Below are 12,525 nucleotides of genomic sequence, written 5' to 3' on the forward strand. Positions count from 1 at the left end.
CACCAGCTGGAAACCTCTGGTGGAAATGCTGTCCTTCCCCTGACCAGCTCCACTGAGACCACTTCTCAGGGCTCCTTGAACTGCTGGCTGATGCCCTCTCTGCCCTCTCCCTCTCCACCTCTGGTGGTGAGCAGACTGCCTCAAGAGAGGAAGGGTGCTCTGCAGCCTGTCCCCACCAAGTCTAGGAGGTGGCTGGCACGGGTCATGAGGACAGCTACTGTTTTATTCATTTCTGACAGGTCTGCGTAAATTCCACTCCAAGGAAAAGAACCCATTCTTGGTTTAACCTTCTAAACTATGAAATTAATCATTAGCCCAACTAAAACACCTATGCAGGAGACTAAGGGTCCCTCAGATCCTGGTTCCAAGGCTATTCTCCCCTTGGCTATCGCTCGCTCTCTCTCTCTCTTTCTCTCTGTCTCCAGCCACAAATGACGTTTTATTTTTTTAATTAAAAAAAATTTTTTTATGTTAATTTATTTTTGACAGAGAGAGAGACAGAGCATGCGCGGGGGAGGGGCAGAGAGAGCAGGAGACACAGAATCCGAAACAAGCTCCAGGTTCTGAGCTGTCAGCACAGAGCCCGACATGGGGCACGAACTCACAGACCACGAGATCATGACCTGAGCCGAAGTCGGACGCTCAACCGACTGACCCACCCAGGTGCCCCTATTTTTTTTAATTTTTAAATTTTATTTAAATCCAAGTTAGTTAACATATAGTATAATAATGATTTCAGCAGAATTTAGTGATTCATCACTTACATATAACACCCAGTGCTCATTCCAACAAATGCCCTTCTTAACAAATGCCATTTTAGAGAAAGGATCTGAAATTCAAGTTCAAAGCCTGGTAACAACTTAGCATGTTACCTTCCTTCCCCCTGCAGTGAGACATTTAGTCAATGCTTTGGTCCCCACCCCATCCGAGGTGCAGGGTTTGGGAGGGAGGTGGAAGTTAGTAAAGCTTTAGGCTAGCCCTACAGAGAAAAGTTTCCAAACCCGTACAATTACCCAGGTGAGGGGACAGTCCTGAAATCATACCACATAAGCACTCACTTACCCTGCCTTCCCAGGAAGCCAGCAATGACCTTGGCTATGACTTATGGAGGGAGGAGGTAGAGGGAAAGGGAAGTACCCATACCCAAGTAAGCCCGAATATTGCACAGATTCCAATAAAATAATCCCAGAGTTTCCAAGGCTCTTTGATTACCTGGACTGTTAGCACCAAGCCTAGAATTAAAGAAAGTAGCTCCACAAGACCTGGGGCCAGGCTGTCCCTTGGTGGGACTGTATCCTGGCTGTCCCTCAGAATTACCTGTGAGGCTGCGGAAAGTTCCGCCCACGGAACACACTTAGAAATGTGGCAGAAGTGAAATGAACTGAAGCAGAGAAATGGAAGTGAGTTGAACTGAAGCACTCCTTGTGCCTCTTGACCCTTCCCTATAGCCCACTGCCACCCAGAATCCACCCACCAGCAGGTGAGCCTGCTAGGAGGGCACAGAGCCGCCTAACATATGAGGACACAAAGTGCTTCTCCCTGGGAAGCCTTCTTCATCAAGGCGTTAGGTGGCTCCCCAAGTCACTCCCCAATGGGTTTAGTTTTCCTCATAGAAAAAAAAAATTTTTTTTTTTTTACAATACTGTCATCCGGCTAAATTCCAAGTTCAGTGAAAGCCCAGGAAGTCAGAATTTACCAGTCCAGAAAACTGTATCAATTTTACCTTATACAAACACATGTCTTAGTTTCTACATCTATCTGACTCCCAGGGCTGAAAGCCTGTTTAGAGAAGAAAGCTACTTGGATGCTGCCACCCTGAGTGCAAAGTTTACCTATGGTGGTGAAAAGCTCGCAGCCCAAGGAAACAAAGTGAGAAAAAGGCAAATGCAAGCGCTGGGAGCGACCACGTGGCCAGGGCATAGCCGATCCATTCAATGATCTCACCAAGGAAATTGGCTCCAGAAACGTAGGTAAACAAGCCACCTGCATGCAGAAGAAAGAAAGAATCATTGGAACTGGATCATTGCCACATTAAAACCGCTCCTCCTATGTAGAAATACAAAGGGGAGCTACAATGGACAAGGGGCTGAGGACTTCCTTATGGTCACTGCAGTCTAGGGCAGTTTTCTTGGGGACAAGGGAAAACAAAGTGACGCAGCCTGTTGTTCTCGGAACATCCCAGAATCACGAGGAGTGGCAGCAACTTCTTGACAGGCTCTAGCCAGTCTCTAGCAACGGCTGCACCACTGGCTCCCAGACAGGACGCAGAAGAGAGGCAGGAGGTGTGGGGTTTGTTTCGTTCTATTAAGTAATGTTTCCAGGCCACCTCTCACCTTCTCCCTTCTCCCGCGGACACCCACACTGCCGCCAGCGTATTTCACGCTGGCACTCAGACAAAATGCAACAACACACAGTGTGACAAGAATAAAAACCTGAGTTGATGCCAGAAGTAGATTTGGGGACTGCGCCCCCAGCCCCCCGCCGCCGCAAGATCTGCTTCTGCTGATTTTCAAGGTTTACTTTTCTATCCAACCATGTATGTCTGATATCAAAACTATAAATAGAAACCAACACATTTCCAATGACAGTAAATATATCCACTTTCTGCCCCACACTAAACTGGGAAACTCACCCAAAACTAGTTGCTTTCTTTCCACAATTCTATAAAGAATATTTTGTTGTTTTCTTATTTTTTTTTAAGTTTATTTATTTTGAGAAAGAGGGAGAGAGCACACATGTCTGTGTGGGAGGGGCAGAGAGATAGGGAGAGAGAGAATCTCAAGCAGGCTCCCCACTGTCAGCCTGTAGGCTGATGCCGGGCTGGGACTCACCAACCCGGGGATCATGACCTGAGCCAAACTTAAGAGTCTGATGCTTAACCAGCTGAGCCACCCAGACGCCCCAAGAATATTTTGTTTTCAAATCATTCTCACCCCAAGAATATTTTGTTTTCAAATCATTCTCTAACATAACTTAAAGTTGGAAACTAACTTCGACAATGGAGCTTTTAAGAGCATTCTTTGCTCTTCTTTGTTTGGTTAGTGAGTGAATATTTAAAATCCCACAGCCCCTTAAATTTATCTTCCTTAAAGATGACACTGCCTCAGCAGTTCCAGACCTGTGATTTTCCAGACCCTGGGAGGAACCACTGTCCTACTGCAAAGGGTCTATAAATTGCCTGTGAATGCAGCAAATTGTATTTATCAATGTATGGCATTATTTTTGTTTTATGTAAGATACCATTAGGATGTCAGCAACATTTAAATTTTTAAAAATGAATATTAATACCATATTGTAACTTAGGAAAATTTAGGTTCCATTTACATCAAAAAGGATGGGAGCCATCCTTTTTAGGTTAAAGGAGGTTAAACCTATATAAGTACCACCTAAAATATCCAAGGATTACTTGGACTGGTTCACTCTCAACTGCTTATGTTTGTCAACCTCACACCCTGATTTCTTGGGAACAGTTAGGGTTTCAAATATCCTGTGACTTTATATCTGAGAATGCATTTGTAGTTGCAAGACCTCCCATCCTAATTTGTGATTAATTATGGCTCTCCACACCTTTAAGAAAATACAAGTGGTAGGAAATATAGCCCTGACTACTCACTAAACAAATCTAGGTCAACTGGAAAAGACAAGTCATACAGGATTCATCTTTATCTGCTGACTCAGGAAGGACCAACACTCTGTGTACACATGATGCTTAACTTTTTGCGTTAACCTGACTGGGCCATAAGGTGCCTAGATATTTGGTTAAATACTATTTCTGGGTATGTCCATGAGAGCGTTCCTGGAAGAGATTAATGTTTGAATCTATACACTGACTGAAGCAGATTTCCCTCCCTGATGAGGGTGGGCCTCACCCAATCCACTGAAGGCCTGAATAGAACAAAAAGGCCGAGTAAGGGAAAATTCACTCTCTCTGCCTGACTGTCTTTAAGCTGGGATGTTAGTCTTTTCCTGCACTCAGATTGGAATTTACACCACCAGCTTTCCTGGGTCTCCAACGTGCACGTAACAGATCATAGGACTTCTCAGCTTCCATAATCAATTCCATAATCAATTCCTCAGAATAAATTTCTCCATATATATATATATATATCTGTATCCGTATCTGTATCCTAGTGGTTCTGTGTCTCTAGAGAAGCCTAACCCAGCACATGTAATCATACCTATTGTAACTAGGTGGTAGCCTATTTCCACCTTGCCCCCAGCATTGCACTACCCCACCTTTAGGGTGTTATGATCTCACACCTTCCTGAGGATGCCTCTGCCTTTCTTGAACTTCCAGGTTTAGATAAAAAACACAAATGTGTTGTGGGGTGGGAGGGGATGTCAGAGGCAAATGGAGATATAGTGTGTCATTTGTGCCCTCACTGCCCCCCCCCCCCCATTTGCCATTCATAGCATAATCCCTGGGAAAGGCTCCCAAGGAAGAGTAGAAATCTGGAGGGCAGGAGAGACATTACCTTGTGGAATCCTATAGATGACTTCTCCAGGCTTCCTGAGCTGGCGCAGTATACAGTCGCTATGAATGTTGATCCCCATTCCCAAAATAAATAAGAAGACACCTTAGCAAAGAAGACAGAAGGAAGAAGTTAAAAATGTATCCTGATTTTGGTGTTTTTCTCACAAGCTAAGTTTTTTTTTTCTTCCTAAAAATGGAGACAAGGGCATTCAATTTCAAATGCTGAGGATGCTACAAAGAATGTCAAAGGGTGGCCAATTAGTCATGGTCCCAAATTTGGTGGAGAGGCCACATTGTTTCATAGAACTGTGTCATATGATAGAGGCAGGTGGCAGAGAAGAAAAAGGGAGGCAACACCATCGGCCAATACTTGAATGAATGAATGAATGAATAGCAAGCTTTTGACTCATTCACAAATAATTAAATTGTGATTGGCAAACTCAACAAATAATTCCAAATCCCCTTCCTTTGCCTTTCCACACTATAGAGGCTGGAAGTCTGAAAAGTGGTCATGTGACCTGTTTCTGCCACAAGGATGTAAAGGGAAGTGAATGTTCTGGGTGTTTCCTTGGAAATGTTTTGCTTTTCTGATAACAGGGCAGATGGAACAGCACTTCTTCTGTCACCCTCCTCATTCATTGCCAGATGTGATGCCTCGAGTTATAGCAACTGTCTTGCAGTCCTGGAGTGAATATCATGAGGACCACATACAAACATGTTAAGAACAGTGGAAAAGAAAGTATAGAAAGTTCCTGGGATCTTAATGACATCTGTAAGCAATTGAAGGGATGCAGAAGTCACCTGCCTTTGAACATTCTTGCTATGTAAGAAATATAAATTCTTAATTATTTAAGTCATTATGAACTGGTTTTCTGTGACTCAATGCTCAGAGCATTCCTCATTGATACATCCATTCGCATGAAAGTAACATGAGCTGGACTAGGGAGACTGGCACCTAGTAAACTGGTTTCTACCACTGTCAGTCACACACACACACACACACACACACACACACACACACACACACATGTTCCCCATTCATTGGTTCAGAAAGAGCCCTGGTCTGAGGTGAGGAGAGCCAGGATAAGGGATGCTAGGTCTTACACCCCAATGGGCACCATTACAACCCAGAAACACTCTATTTTTCCACATAGATGCCCAACCTCACCTCTCAACGATGTGTATTTGTACCGATCAAAACACATGAGGCAAAAAGCAAGAACACTTGAATTCAAAACAGTCAGATCTACTCTCACCTCATTTAGTGTGATATGAAATACGATATGATATGATTTTCAGTCTTGTCTAGTCGAAAGATCATTGGCCGTGGTATGGCATCAAATGGTGACTACACTTATCTTGGTGATCTCTGAATAATGTATAGAATTGCTGAATCACCATGGTGTGCATCTGAAACTAATATAACATTGTATGTCAACTATATTCCGATAATATTTTTTTTTTTAGTTATTGGCCTGGAAGAAGAGGAAACTGGGGAGAGACACCAATGGCAAGACGTTGAGAGAAGGAGGGGAGATAGCATGCACAGCAGTGGACAAAGCAGGAACCTTGGACTCAGAGTCTGTGCTGTGTGTCCTTGGGCAAGTCACTGACCTTCTCTCAGCCTCCATTTTGTCATCTGTAAAATGGAGATTCTAACAGTACCTATTTCACAAGGATGGTACAAGACTCACTTATGTGTTCATTCATTCATCTATTCATTCACTTATTCATTCAACTACTATTTACTGTTACTATGTACCAAGCACTGTCCTAAACATCAGGGATACAGTAGTGAGAAAACAGTCGAGGTGTCTGTTCTCATGGAGCTTACATTTTAATGGAAGGAAACAAATGAATTCAAATAATTAAAATTGTTTTAATTATATAATGTCACACCAAAGCAGAAGATCATAGGATCATGAGATAGAGAATGAGCTGGGGAGGGGAAGTGGTGTCTCTACTTTAGATGAGGTGGAAAATCTTTTCTGAAGATTTGGCATTTGTCCTGTGATTTGAATAATGAGAACGCACAGATCTGAGGGACAGCAATCTAGTATAGGGATTAGGTGCAAAGGCCCTGAGGCTAGAATAGGTTTACTGTGACTAAGAAGTAAAAACTTTGCAGTTGAAACTTTAAGATAAAGGGAAAAGTGAGAAAATGTGGACTGGATGATAATTAAAAAAAACACAGTAAGCATTATATACCTTGGTGAGGAGTTTGGATTTTTAAGTGCAAGAGAAAGCCAGTGTCAGGTTTTAAGCAGGGAAAAATAGGAACTTATTTCTGTTTATTAATATTACAAAAGAAATAAATATGTGGAATACTACATGTGAATTTGTAAAAATAAGAAAATCAAGACACCTTATTCCCACCACCCAGAAATTACCACCGTTAAACACCTTAGTACGTATCCTTCCAGATTTTCATCTTGTGTAGTATCTAGGCCAGATTTCAATTTCCCCAGGAAGAAGCAAAATGCTCCTTATAGCTGGGTTGAGCAAACCAAAGTCCAACATAGGACCATATCTTGTAGTTGGTCATTATCTCTTTTAAGACCATTTTGACCTCTACCTTTTTAAAACATTTTTTCAGGGCACTGACTTCTTGAAAAGACTGGACTCTTGTACCTCAGAATGCTCCCCTTTCTAGATAAGACTGGCTCATTTTCTCATGGTGCCATTCAGCTTACTTCTTCATTTGCCTTATTTCCTGTAAACTAGCATAAGTCATTTTCCTGTGTGGTTATGTTACCAGCTTGATATATAGTTAGGTACATTTATTTGTTTGTTCCCAATTTTAGGGAACTTTTTCCATTTAGATTTTTTTAAGTTTTCTTTAAATTTATTTTTTAAAAATCAAGTTAGTTAACATACAGTGTGGTATTGGTTTCAGGAGTAGAACCCAATGATTCATCACTTCCATGTAACACCCAATGCTCATCCCAACAAGTGACCTCCTTGATGCGTATCATAGATTTTTTTTAAGTTTTATTTAAGTAATCTCTACACCCCACATGGGGCTCAAACTCACAACCCCGAGACCAAGAGTACCTTCTCCCTGGACTGAACCAGTCAGGTGCCCCCACTTAGATTTTTTTTTTTACCTAAGTTATGAAGTTTTGTGATTCAAAGGACACAACCATATCAAAAGAGAAGCTCTGCCCACCATCCCATTCTCTTTCCCTGAAAATCTATGTGTCACCTTTTTAGTTTTTATCAATCTGATACTCCCTTTTCCAGTTTTACACACACACACACACTTCCCTCCCACCATTTTTACATGACAAGTAGCATACTATATATACTGTTCACACTTGATTTTTATATAACCACATATTCTGGAGACATCTTACAGGAGCACACAGAGACCTTCCTTGTTTTTGTTTTATTTTGTTTGTTTGTGTCTGTGACTCCAGAACACTCCATTGTGTGCGTGTATCGGCATTCATATAACTAATCCTCCAGTCATTTGTGTTTTCTTTTTACTTCTCTTTCTTTTCTTTTTTTTTTTTTTTTGAGAGAGAGAGAGAGAGAGAGAGAGAGAGAGAGCACAGAGCAGAGGAAAAGGGCAGAGGGAGACAGAGACAGAGACGCTTAAAGTAGGCTCCATGCTCAGTGCAGAGCCTGATGCAAGGCTCAATCCCGTGACCCTGGGATCATGACCTGACCCTAAATCAAGAGTCAGACACTCAACCAACTGAGGCACCCAGGTGCTCCCGGTCATTTGTGGTTTCAAATGTGGACTCTGACTGCTATGTGCAAAAGGGGCTATTGAAGGCCAGTACCAGTGGTAGGAAGCTTAGTTTGAAGTTCACTGTCGTGGTCCCGGCAAGAGGTCATCGCTGCTCAGATTAGGACAAAGTTGGAGCAGTGAGGGAGAAGTGAGCCCAGTTGGCACAGTTATGGAACTAAATGCAGCTGTACTAGGCTGATGGGTAGAACTGGATGTGTGATGTAAAGAGAAAAATTAAGGATAATCCCTGCATTTTGGTTTGAGTCGAAGTAATGCACAATTGAAACTTCCCAACTTGAGTTCCTCTTGCAGATAATGAAAAAAAAATTCAACAATTAGTGTCTTCTACTATTTTAGATAAATGGTCAGGAAAAGTCTCTTTGAGGAGGCACAACTTGATAGAGACCTAAGTAAAGTGAGGGACCAATCTCCATGAATATATGTGGACAGAACATTCTAGACAGAGGGAATGGTCTGTTTGAAAGTTTTGGGGCCAGACCAGCTTGGCCATTTCAGGCCCAGCAGGAAGTTCCCTGAGGCTACAGCACAGTAAATGGATGGAGGCAGGAAATAGGGTTGGGAAATCGTGCAGGACCAACAATATTTGGGTGTCAGAAGCAGAGACAGTGGTAAGGAATTTGTATTTCATCCTGAGAGTAATAGAATTCTGGAGGATTCTCGGGGCGGGGGGGGGTGGGAATGATGTTTTTCAAAGTGCTCTTCTACTGCTTTATAGAGAAAAGACTGGTAGCAGGGAGAGAAGAGGAGTAGGGAGTCACTAAGGGTTATTGCAGTAGGGTGGGGAGAGATGATGGTGATTCAGGCTGTTGGAAGGGATATTCACTGGGGTGTGGGTGGGAGATGGTCAGGTGTACTCACCCAGGCTAAACCGTATGTCTGTGTACCAATCAGCAGGGTATTCAGCACAGTAAATCAGATAGTAGCCTTGGAGAAGTCCATTTCCCATGCAGAAAACAAAGCCTTTGACGAGGAACACAACTGGAAAAGGCCTCCCTCTAGTACGCAATGAGTAAACAAATGTCCTGGGGTATATGGGAAAGAAAGGACAGGATACACTGTTTTAAAAAAAAAATCAAATAAGATAAAACAGTAAACAATTATATCAAGCCCATTTTTTAATTAATTAACTAATTAATTATTTTGAGAGAGAGAGAGAGAGAGAGAGAGTGAGAGGAGGGCAAAGAGAGAGAGAGGGAGGGAGGGAAGGTAAGAGAGTGTGGAGCCCAGAGCGGGGCTCAAGTACACCTGGAGCAGGATTCAAATGCACAAACTATGAGGTCATGACCCGAGCCAAAGTCAGATGCTAAAACGATTGAGACACCCAGGTGCCCTACATCAAACCCATTTTATAAAATCATTTTCTGGTGAACTTATGCAAAGAAGAATATTATTATTCAATTCTACAGCAATCATTTATGCTATTATTTATCTCACTTCATTAAAATCCATAGTAGTCACCATTTATTACCTTATTTTATTCTGAGACCAGCCTTGAAAGTTACATTTCCTCTCCATCCAGTAGTTAATAAATTCAATCCTATGAGCCCAGAATTGGAGATCAGCTTTATATCAATCTACAAGTAAAATCCATACCATCCTGAAGAAAGGGAAAGCCTGGCCTGCCCCATGCAGCAGTGCAATGACATTTTTATAGCAGCCACTCAACAATGCATTTTTCTATGTCTCTCTGATAGACTTAATTACTGATATTGTAGCATTTCTAGAAAGTGGACTGAAAAATCTCGTGAGAAAAGAGAGAGAGTCCTCTAAATGTTATGGAATCTAGAGTAATCTAGGAAGATCGAACTAAATAAAGTAGAAATAGCCTCAAAATAAAAATTTGCCAAGGTATAATTGAATGCTAGACATCAACTATATCTTCTTTGTAACTTTCCTTCTTTTATCGTTCAATATAACAATCATACAGGTAAGTTCATAAACCTATGTGAACAGGTCTTTTAAGATTTTTAAAAATATTTTTATTTATTTTTGAGAGAATGAAAGAGAGACAGAGTGTGAGCAGGGGAGGAGCAGAGAGAGAAGGAGACACAGAATCCAAAGCAGGCTACAGGCTCTGAGCTGTCAGCACACAGCCCAACATGGGGCACGAACTCACAGACCGTGAGGTCATGACCTGAGCCAAAGCCCAACTGACTGAGCCCCCCAGGCGCCCCGTGCGTGAACAGTTTAATGCATAACTATTAAATAAACACCCATATAATCACTAAGCAAGCCAAGAAATAGAACATTCCCATCACTCCCAGAAGCCTCCCATGGGTCCCTCCCTATTCATGGTACCACCATCACCCCAGACATAACCACCATCCTGATTTCTGTGATAATTTCTTTTTGCTTCTTTACAATTTTACCACATTTGGATGCATCTATAAAAATATGGTTTATTTCTGTTCATTTTTAATTCCATACGAATGGACTCATATTCTATGATTATTAGAGTATCATTAATGTCATGTCTTTAACTCCTATTGTTAATATAAGCATGTTGTTGCATATAAGCTATATAGTTCAAGCATGTTGTTGTATATAAGCTATATAGTTCATATACTTTCATGGTTGTATATTACTGTTATGTATGAATATATCACATGTGTTTATCTATTTTACTTTGATGGATATTTGGGTTGCTTCCAAAGTCTTATAACCACTCATTATTTAATGATTTTACATTTTACTTTTAAACCTTTGATACATTTGGAATTTCTTTTGTTGTAAGAAGTTAGATAAGAATCCGACTTAAATCTTTTTCCTAATGATAGTAAATTTACTTAATTCTTTTTTTCACTGACATGCACTACCATTGGTATTATTAAACGGCCATAAAAATTGATTCTTCTTCTAGACTCTCGATTCTTTTCCATTGATCTATTGATTGCCAGTATTACACTGTTTTAATAATTGTACTTTTAATATATATCTTAATACTAGGTGGGGCTAAGTAAACTCTACTCCTAATGTGGGGCTCAAACTCACAACCCTAAGATCAAGAGTTGTAAGCTCTAGGGACTGAGTCAGCCAGTTGTAGGTGGGGCTATTCTTAAATCATTACTCTTTTTGAGGCTTTTCAACTTATTCTATATTATGTATTTCTTCATCTGAACTTTAAAACCAACTCATGGAACACTCACCCCGCTAATTTTAGAAATACTCCTAGATGTAAAAATTAATTAAGGGAGGGAAATCACAGAAGGGGGACCTCTAAGAGTTTGTAAAAAAGCATAAAAGCAAAGAAAAAACTGGCAAAAGAATAAAAGTCAAAATCAACTTTGTCAAAACTTTGGGTATTAGTCCAGACTTGCAGTAACATGGGGAGCATTTAGGCAAGAAAATAGCTGAATCTCAGGAAGGGCCACAAACACCGTGCATTTCAACTTACTCATCTTAGTCCCATTTCCCACGTTCCAGCTCAGCACAGCCTCAAAAGTAACAGCCCACATTCCCAGGATTGGAGGGAGGAAAACAGGGCTGGAGCCTTAGTCCCAAAGAGAAGTCATCATGTTATCTGTCTGGTGGTTCCCCTCAAAAGGCTTGTCTTTTGACCACCTCACTCAACCTTACCCAGGGCTAAATGTTTCTGCGGAAGGTGGATGTTTTTGAATGTTTTACTAGGGCAGTGGCCTGAGGCAACGGATAACAGGTGGGGCAGATGAAAAACTCATCCAAAAGCTTCAAAGGAAAGATGGAGGAATGAGATGTCCATAAGGGGTTTTGAAAATCTCAGGTATGTTTCTGGGAATCTACACAGCCATGAACATGCATAGGACCATGCACATGTTCAAAAACAGACCTGAAAATGTCCTACACTCTCACCTCTGATTGACCTTAAGGTTTGCACAAGTAGCTAACAAGGCTAAAAGCAGAGCTGTAAACTACATGGGTGATTACTGAACAAGTCCCTTAACAGACACCCAGAGGTCCTTGGCAAAGACAAGGGAGACTTAATTGGTTCCAGGTGTTTAGGGAAAGCTCTGTGCCATCATTAACTGATCATTGAGCTAACAAGCAGTGACTTCAGTGGCCACAACAATAAACATGAAGACTTCAGAGAATGAGTTCAGAAAAGTCACTAAGCAAACAAACGACTATGACAATAGACAGCAACAACAACAAGCCCCTGGAAGGCAGGAGAATCTGATTCCCAGAGCTGCCACAAAGTATCATCAGAAATGCTTCATTTTCAACAATCAACCGTGGGACATACAAAGAAACAGGAAGGTATGACCCATACACAGGGGAGAAAAGCAACCAAAAGACGGTGATGCTGTCCCTGAGAAGC

General features: G+C 41.5%; 1 protein-coding gene across 1 annotated transcript in view; it reads right to left on the reverse strand.

Annotated features, from left to right (window-relative positions):
• SRD5A2 (steroid 5 alpha-reductase 2) overlaps positions 1-12,525 on the reverse strand; it is a 42,045-nt gene that overhangs the window by 2,874 nt on the left and 26,646 nt on the right. The window contains exons 2-4 of the mRNA XM_025927347.2: positions 9,090-9,253; positions 4,476-4,577; positions 1,833-1,983 (exon numbers count right to left, since the gene is read on the reverse strand). Of these exons, the coding sequence (XP_025783132.1) occupies positions 1,833-1,983; positions 4,476-4,577; positions 9,090-9,253 (417 nt within the window). The remainder of the gene's footprint in view (positions 1-1,832; positions 1,984-4,475; positions 4,578-9,089; positions 9,254-12,525) is intronic.

This window comes from Puma concolor, chromosome A3, assembly GCF_028749965.1.
Source record: "Puma concolor isolate L17-30 chromosome A3, mPumCon1.1.hap2, whole genome shotgun sequence".
NCBI classification, from domain to species: domain Eukaryota; kingdom Metazoa; phylum Chordata; class Mammalia; order Carnivora; family Felidae; genus Puma; species Puma concolor.